General features: G+C 41.2%; 1 protein-coding gene across 2 annotated transcripts; it reads left to right on the top strand.

Annotated features, from left to right (window-relative positions):
* The first annotated feature begins 948 nt into the window (after nucleotides 1-948).
* On the top strand, nucleotides 949-6,630 carry ZFP42 (ZFP42 zinc finger protein). Of its 2 annotated transcripts, none has more exons than XM_017644652.3 (3): nucleotides 949-1,177; nucleotides 2,912-2,974; nucleotides 5,178-6,630. In XM_017644652.3, the coding sequence occupies exon 3, from the start codon at nucleotides 5,271-5,273 to the stop codon at nucleotides 6,156-6,158; it is 888 nt and encodes a 295-aa protein (XP_017500141.3). In that variant the 5' UTR covers nucleotides 949-1,177; nucleotides 2,912-2,974; nucleotides 5,178-5,270; the 3' UTR covers nucleotides 6,159-6,630. The 2 variants fall into 2 exon arrangements, with proteins under 2 accessions (XP_017500141.3, XP_017500139.3); XM_017644650.3 differs by having other exon boundaries at nucleotides 5,175-6,630.
* The last annotated feature ends 2,374 nt before the right edge of the window (nucleotides 6,631-9,004 follow it).

Genomic DNA, 9,004 nt, shown 5'->3' with positions numbered 1-9,004 from the left:
AACTTTAACATTTTTATGACCAAAGAAGAAAAAACTGATCGCGCAAACCTGCTCTAACCTGCCTGTGCAGTTTCTACAGACCATACATAGGAAGACACAATAGAAAGCAGGAGAAAAGTCGTATCTCACTATTTCTTCCTTCAGAAACTCACCAGCAAAAACGTTCTAAGGTAAGTTGCTAAGGAAGCTTTATCTAACTTCGCTTTGAAATGAATGAAAAACGGGCTTTCCTACTGGGGGAGACAGACAATAACACATTTCCCCCATTGGGAATGATCTTTTACTTTCGAATCGTACAATTGACGTTTATTCTAAACAGACTTAAAAAAAATACAGTAGAGAACTGCTCCTACATATATATGTGATTTACAGATACGCCTCAAATTAAAATTTAAGAGGTTTTTAAACATTGATTTGGTTTTCGTTTTAATGGTCTGTGCACTTACAGGAACTATTAAATTTCGCTAGACCATAGCCAATGGTGACTGTTGACTGACCGCTGCTTTTGAAGTGAGTTGTGTTACCGGGAGGGCTGCGAACAGTCACATTAACGGCTGGAAAAGAAAAAGCAGTCATTCTGCGACTGGAGGTAGCGTGGAGGGGAAGCGAAGCCGGGGAAGGGAGCGCGGAGGGAAAAAGGTGTGGTGAGAGTCAGGACAAACCTCTGTTTCCCGGGGGTAAAAACTGCCTTCACCGCTTGATTTTCATTTCATTGATGCACAACTGCTTAAATTTGGTTAAACTTCCGTTCACTTGTCCAGCTGACATTTAGGAGCGCCTACTACCCGCTAAAGCGGGGCGCTGGGATTCAAGCCGCGTGCACGGGGCGGACCGGCGGCTGCAGCGCCCAGGTGCAGAGGGGACCGCGCCGGGGAGGGGCACGCGGCCCACCCCACCGGGCGGGGCCCGTAGCCACGCCCCCGCCACCTGATCCCTCACCTGGGCGCGCCAGGTAGCACCGCCCCTCGGAATACAAGCCCCGCTCCTGCTGAGATGCGCCGTAGGCTTGGCTGTGTTGGAATGTGTCCGTCACTAGGAGGGTGGGTCTAAGCGGCTGGGCCCCCGGCCGAGAGCATTTCAGCTGCTGCGGGGGGCGCGGGCCGCAGTCTGTCCACCGTGCTGCCTTAGGACGAAGTGGGGCGGGAAACAGCGGAGCGCGCGCATCGCGGTGGCCTGGGTAAGTGCTGATTCGGTGGGACTTAGTTCTTTTCAGATATGGGGGAAGGGGTGTATATGGAGCTCCCTACTTAGAATGTATTTTTTACCGTGGGTGCCGCTCAGAAGGTTTTGAGAACCACAGACGGGGAGCGTTTTATCATTCCGGAACCAGGTGGGGAGTGGACCTTGGCCACTAGACGTCTAGCGCGTAGGCTGCGTTGACCGGCCGCTGTTCTGGGCTCCCGGCCTCGAACTTTTAAAACGGACAAAGGGGAAAACTGACTTCAAGAGAGCAGAGGCCTGCTTGAAATGTCCTTGAAGTTGCATTTTTAGTTTTGTTTCAAAAATTTATATAACTATTCTATTCCGTTACAGTGTTTATAAAGTCCTTGTTATCAGAGGTATACTTGGCTGCCCTCCTCTCGCTATCTCTGCCAGTGGCACTACCATCCACCCGTTTACTCTAGTAAAAAAACGAGGCCCACTCACTCAGATTCCTCAGTTTTTTCCAGCTGCTTTGTCCAGTCCACCCTAAAGTGTGCAAAGTTCTGTCCCCATGCTTTTCCCGGCCTCCCCGTGTTGCATCTCCATTACCACCACGCGCCCCGTGGACACAGCCGGCACTTTTCCCGGAGTACTAAAATGAGATATTCCTACTTTCACTCTTTTCTCCCTCAATCCATTCTCCACACTGCAGCCCGAGTAATCTTTTACCCTCACCAGCAGGCCATTTCCTTGCTTGAAAGAAATTTTGTAATGGCTCCCATTCGTTTGGGAATGAAATGCAAATGGCTCCCTCAGACCATCAGGGTCTGTGCTGCCATGTTCTGGAGTAAACGGAGCTTCCTTTGTGCCCCCCAGCATGCAGGTCCCTTCGCAGTTCCTGCTGCAGCCGGGAAAGGCCTCTCTTCTCCCATCTCTTATCACTGGCTGATTCTCTGCTTTTTTCTTTCTTGCCCCTTGCTTGGAGGTCTTTGGAGACATTCTTTGTAAAGATGGCCTCCCTTGCTTACTTTCCTCTTCATATGCTAATTGTTTCATATCAGATCATTTTCCTCAATCTGAACTATTTTGTTTAGTTAACATTTTAAAAACCCTTTATTTACATTTCTATCACACAAATAGGAGCTCCATGAAAACGACGGATTTCTTCTCTATTCTTGGGTCAACACCTAGAACAATGTTTGCTAGTAATTATTTGTCAAATGATTGAATAAGTAAACGATGCACCCTTGAAAGTGGCTTTATCCTAGTTTGAGAAATATAAAAGATTAATCCCATGCCATTAAGTATCATTTAACATCCAGATTTTGTCTTTATACTCTGTTTACCCAGTACGTTTTCCATGTAATTTTCACGAGCAAAATACTCGTCATATAGAAAGGTGTTTTCCCATAGTAAATTAATAAATAACCTTTTCAATTTTATACCTCATTCTCACAGATTGTATATTGTGTGAGAAATGGAATTATGCTCAGAGATCTGACAAACAACGACTCTAGCTTAGAAAGTTAAGGATTACACGTGGACTTTGGTAACTTCTAAAAGAGAAAACCTCTCTTTTAACCCTGTGCTCATAGATGTCTTTGTAGATGACACCTCGGCATCATTGATAACCAGCTCTCTGAAACTTCCACATCATGTGTGTGTAAAGTTTCAAGTGATTTTTCTAGTAAATTAATTTTATAGGGTTGCTAAGTCAAATATTGCCAGTATGATGCCTAATGCATATTCCTCCATTCATGTCATTCAGGTGCTGGGACACCCGAGTAAAACAGAAGAGGAACTTGCCCTCCCACGACTTACAGTCTAGTAGGTAAGGCAGACCTTAAATAATAAGTACCAAGAGACTCAGATCTGTGCAAAATAGGGAGTGAGGGGAACATTTAGCTTGGGGACCTAATTGAGCTTAAGAATCAAGAGAATCTTGCCTAAGGAAGTGACGTCGAAGAGATCTGAGGTGTAGATGGTAAATGAACGCATGTGTCTGTGTGAGAGAGAACCTGTGTGCTTGCAGATGGGAAAGAGGAGTAAGGGTGGGTATTTTATCGAGAGGGAAGAGCATGGCTCTCTATTGGAGGGAGAGCTTGTGGCTGAAAATGAAATAGAACTGGAGGTGCCAACACATAAATTTGGAGAGAAAACCTGGAACCAAATCAAATTTCAGTCATTTTAAGTGGGGGGATGGGGTTTGGATTTCTGTTTAATCATACCTAAGACTAATTACAAGTGATTTTGCCCCAAATATGCTACATTCATTAATACAAAATGATTCAAAAATTATTTTTAGGTACCGGAACAAGATTTTGTTAGGAAATTACTCCTGCACACAGTCTCCCTTTATTACACTTTTTTAAAAGATGCAAGAAATAATAACACTTGTACCATTTAACATGTTTATATATTTATATATGTGTATCAGCTTGACATTTGTAAATGGCCACAGTTAAAATTGCTATGGGAACAGTTTTAAATTTCTTAAACATTTATATGTATGTATATACATTCTATAAATAGACATAGACATACTCATATATATATACAAATGTTTAAGAAATTTAAAACTTCCTTTAGCAACTTTTATACATACATAATTTATTTTAAATATGTCTATATAAAATATATAGTGTTTATATATTGTATATATTTATATATAATATACATAAAAAATTTTAGGAAGACATTAAAAACTTCCCTTTGCAATTGAAAAGCATGTTTTGTTTTTATTCTACGTATTTTTTTTGCCAGAGTAAATGGCATGTTTCTTTTGAGGTGGCATTTTTTAAATGTGGTTAGTCAAAAATATTTTCAAGCTGTTAGTTTTCACTATACTACTTTCACATTTGCCTGTGTTTAAAAAGGATTTAATTTTTGTTCCAAGAGCCGAACATCAGGACAATAAAATTAAGAGATCTTATATAAGGCGCACAATTGTAACATTAAGCAAAAGGCTTTTAGAAAGAGTGGAACATGTTCATAGTATAACCTTATGATATTTGCTTTTATATTCTTAAGAAAAAGATTGAAAACTGTTCAGGACCCGACTCTCCTGTGTCTTTATTTTGCTTTGCACTCAAGAGAGATGGGAATGCATGGATTTCAGAATGTCTGCTCTCTGGCTCCCCCATCTTCTACAAGGATGGACAGAATACACTTTTACTGGGACACAGCCATGCTCCTCCTTTATTTATTCTCTGTTGCGGCCTCTGTGCTTCAGTGTCAGGACTGAACAATTGTGACATAGACCATGGTTGTGACAAAGCTCAAATCTGGCTCTTTATAGAAAAAAATAAATTTGCACCCTGGGTCTAGAGTAGTGACTGTTTACTGCAGGATCCAACGTATACTTACAGAATGAATACAGAGGTAAAGTAACAGTAACTCACATACAAGCATTCATCATTTGCTCTGTGCCATGAATTGTGCTAAGCCCTGTATACACATTATTTAATTTTAATTTCACAGCAATGTCACATACAATAGGGTATATTGCTTCCTCACTTGCTTCAAGTGTTTAGTCAGCTGCCACTGTCAGCCGTGGTTTGCCTGAGCACTCTGTTTAAATTTACAAACTGCTACTTTCGACCAGCATACTTCATCTGTAGCCCTCTGCCTCATCACCTAATGACAAAACACTCTTCACTCATTCTGTATGCTCACAGGAATGTATACTCCATGAGGCACAGATTTGTTTGTATGTCTATTTACTGAAGAATCTCAACCCGTTAGGTAGGCTGGCGTAGGGCCAGTGCTTAAGGGGAGTGCAGTGTCCAGCAAACGAGGTGATCAATTAGGGAGGTCCGATAACTTGTGGGGATACCTGAGGCTAGATGTGGCTATCATCCGTGTCTTCCATGAGAGCTCATTTTCGTACTTTCTCAGGGAGTTTGTCAGGGAAGATGTGAATGGTAGCCATTTGGTTATAGCAAAGTGAGTTCTAGGCCATTTTTTAAGTTGTTTTCTGACACTGGTTGTAACGTTTGAATGTATTTTCCCTAATGGTTATTATCTCAAAGTAGGTGCTTGCTGAAGACAACATACCCAGATCACTACTGCCTGGAAGTGATTGACAGATCCTGGCACAAACCCAAGAAGGAAGCGGGAAGGACAACATGGACCAGCAGCTGAAGACAAGGGTGGAGACGCACAGCCAGAAGAGCCTGGGTACGAGAGCTCCTGGTGAGGCTAAGCCAGGGCCGGCCGAGCCCCAGCCGACTTTCAACATGACATTGGCCTTAGGCACTGAAGATGTGTACCAGGACAGCAGCCACAAGGCTTTTGGAGAAGATTCCTTCTGTGACTGTTACATAGAATGCATCATAAGAGGGGAGTTTTCTGAACCTATCCTGGAAGAGAACTCTCTTCTTAAGTCCTTTGAGTACCTGGAAGGAGGGTCAGAACAAGACCTTTCTCAGCAGGGTCTTGTAGCAAGTCCACTGCTTGAATGCTCGCTGGAATACATGCAAAAGGAGGCAAAAGAAGGTCCTCAACAGATTGTTGGAGAGAATTCACTTGTTGAGCACCCTGAGCGCACCACAGGCAAGAGGCCTCTGCAGGGAGGAGTTCCCAGCCTTGACGTCTCAGATCCTGAACAGCTCGCAGAGTCGCTTCAAAACAAAGAATATGATGCTCTGGGGCAAATTGCTTGTCCTCAGCATGGATGCACAAAAAAGTTTAAAAGTAAGGTCTCCATGAAGAAGCATCTCATCGTCCACGGTCCCCGACACCACGTGTGCGCAGAGTGCGGGACAGCTTTCCACGAGGGCACGAAACTGAAAAGGCATTTCCTGGTTCACACCGGAGAGAAGCCGTTTCAGTGCACTTTCCAAGGGTGTGGGAAACGCTTTTCCCTGGACTTCAATTTGCGCACACACGTGCGCATCCACACCGGGGAGAAACGTTTTGTCTGTCCCTTTGAAGGCTGTCACAAGAAGTTCACTCAGTCGAATAACCTGAAAGCTCACCTCGGAACTCATGTGAACACCACACAAAACCCGTGAAAGAGAAGATAGAAAATAATCCTCAAGGAGAAGCCTATTAACGAGAGTGAGTGGAGACAAATATGCCCAATTGCCTATGGTTTCTAAGAAGGAAATTTAAAATCAATGTTACAATCCTACAAGGCATAATTTTAATGTTACTAAGATGCTCCTGCGGCCTCTGATGCCATTTTACAACGTTGTGTATAGGATTATAGTGTGCTTTCAAGCAAGAAGGTCAGGAATGAATTTACTTCAAAAGCATAATCCTTAATAAATTCTGAATTGGATTATTGGACATGGGACTTAATTGTCACATGCTCTATCTCTTCATCTTTAAAATGAAATTAATTTGTTTTTTTAACTTTGTAATTTTTAATTGTTTCACTTTTACCTTTCAGGAATGTACTTAATGCTACATGTGATAAACCTAGAGAATGAAAATTTTGCAGTAGATTCTATGTGAATGGGTAGTAAACATTTTTTTAAAGTTCCATCTGTATTTTAATATTTTTTTTAAATCATTGTTTCAAATGATATTGAAATCATAGCTAGATGTGGGTGGTTATTTGATAGTGTCAGTGCATTTAAAGCCATTTTAGATTTTTTTTCATAAAAGGGAATAAAGCCCTAGAAATATATGCAAAATCAAAGAAGTGTGTGTTAAAAAGATATACCATCTATTTGTCTTTGAAATTGGCGAACCATTGTAAAGATTGACAGTTCGGGATTATGTGTGGTGGTGAAAAATTACCCTTCAACATGATTGGTTTAGAGATCACTTCTCACAGCCATTTTGGAGGGTGTTTTGCAAGTGAGATCTAAGTTTTCTAGGGCTACCATAACAGTGCCACCAACTGGGTGGCTTTAAGGAATACAGATGCCTATCGGTGTGGGGGCTAGAGGTTCAAAGTCAAGGTCTTGGCAGGACTGCTTCTTCTGAAGGCTGTGAAGGAAGAATCTGCCCAGGCATCTCCCTTGATATGTCTTTGTGTTTACGTGGTGTACGCCCTGTGTCTTCACCTTACTCCCTCTGCATGTCCATGTCCAGATTCTTTCTTACAAGGATACCAGTCATACTGGATTGGGATCCACACTACGGACCTCAGTTTAACTTACCTCTGGAAAGACCCCATCTCCAAAATAAGGTCACATTCTGAGGTCCCTGGGGTTAGGATTTCAACATGAATTCTTGGGGGTACACAGTGTAACTCATCATGTCAAATCTTTTAGACCCAGTAATTTCTAGAATTATATGGAAATAGTTGCGCTCACATACAAGATGTTTTTGTTCAAAGGGAATTTTTCCAAGGGTGTTAACTGAAGCATATTTTTAATAGTAATTCATAACTTCAGTGTCTCTTAAAAGGGAACAAGTTGCATAAATCATGATACCTCCATTCAATAGAAAACGTGCAAATATCTCTAAAGGAAGTGTGGCTGGAAAGGGAAGGAAATAGGACCACAGTTACAGGGAAGCCATAGAATAGGAGGAAGTTTGTCATTTTTAACAGGTGGTACAGAATTAGGTGACTACACAGCCATAGAAGAAAATTCAGATAAAGTGGTTAAATATTCTGGTTAAGGGGGAAACTGATTATCTAGAGATGGCTGTAAAAATAAAACTATAGCTTTAATATAAGGGTTAACTGAGCTTTATGATTATAAATTGAATCCCTGACTGGAATCACCTTATGATGTGCAGAAGATATGCCCCTATCAAACTTAGAATGCATTTCCCACCCCCATCCCTATCAATATTAAATAATTAGATATAGTTATATCTTATTTCTTTGATTTTAAGATTTAAGAGACCATTGTTGACAATGGTAATATGTACCATGACTTTATTAGCTTTTCAGGGGGGAAAAATCAACACTATATAAACAGATCTATATTAAGATAAAGCTTGCTTTTAGAAACGCCAATATGTAAAAAACATGTAGGACTTACAGAAAAAATCAAGGGCTTATATTCTGACTTCAGAATGAGCTATTTGTAACTGGATTATTATGGAAATTGTATTTTTTATTCATAATATATTCACTATGGCATTTATAACACAGGAATGTGGGTCCTGAGTCTTGAAATTATAAGGAACATTAGGTATGTAATCTATTCATGAATTTGGAATTTATTGTAAATCAGACATGTGAACATAGAATTTAGGATGGGAATCTGGTATTTGATCAAGATGATGGAGCATGTTTGTCTGGGTTCTGCTCTGACCTCAGTGTGCTTGATTTGGTCCTCTATGGATTCCTTCAGAGTTGAGTTAGGACACAGCTCCTCTAAAGACTAAGCAAATGGTGGGATTAAATAGAGAACAGTCCAGACTAGATCAAGTCAATGCCTGGTTAGGCAACAAGCTCCTGAGGCCTAGGACTTGGGCAGTCCAGAGGAATGGAGATTGACTTCCCCTCTGCAGAGAGGCTGGTCTACTGCAGGTCACTCTTTCTGGAGGTGAAGAAGCCCAGAAGCTCAGTATGTTGAGCCTTAAAGCCTAAATGTACAAGAGACATCAATCTGAGAAAAAAATGGCTCTGTATCTGGATCCCAAGGCTGCAATTCTTTTGGGAACAGGATGCCGTGTAGCTAACTGTCTAGCTGTTTGGTCTGTTTTCCCCAAAGAGGACTTTTAAGACTTTAAAGAATATAACAGAAGAAGGCAGGTGGGTGTAGTGAAAACAGAAAAGGGAAAAGGAGATGAGCCGATGAAGACACGCCATCTGAAATCAATGTTAATGTTTCCGAAAAGAAATATACACAGACCTTCCATATTTATATTTTAAATAAGAATAAACATGTGTGAACACATATCCAAAGAAAACTGAAAAGGAAAAGAATCCATCTAGATTTTTACATAT

The sequence above is a fragment of the Manis javanica genome, chromosome 12 (assembly GCF_040802235.1).
Source record: "Manis javanica isolate MJ-LG chromosome 12, MJ_LKY, whole genome shotgun sequence".
Lineage (NCBI taxonomy): Eukaryota > Metazoa > Chordata > Mammalia > Pholidota > Manidae > Manis > Manis javanica.
The sequence above is the reverse complement of the archived record's forward strand: the minus strand, read 5'-3'. Positions and strand labels throughout refer to the sequence as shown.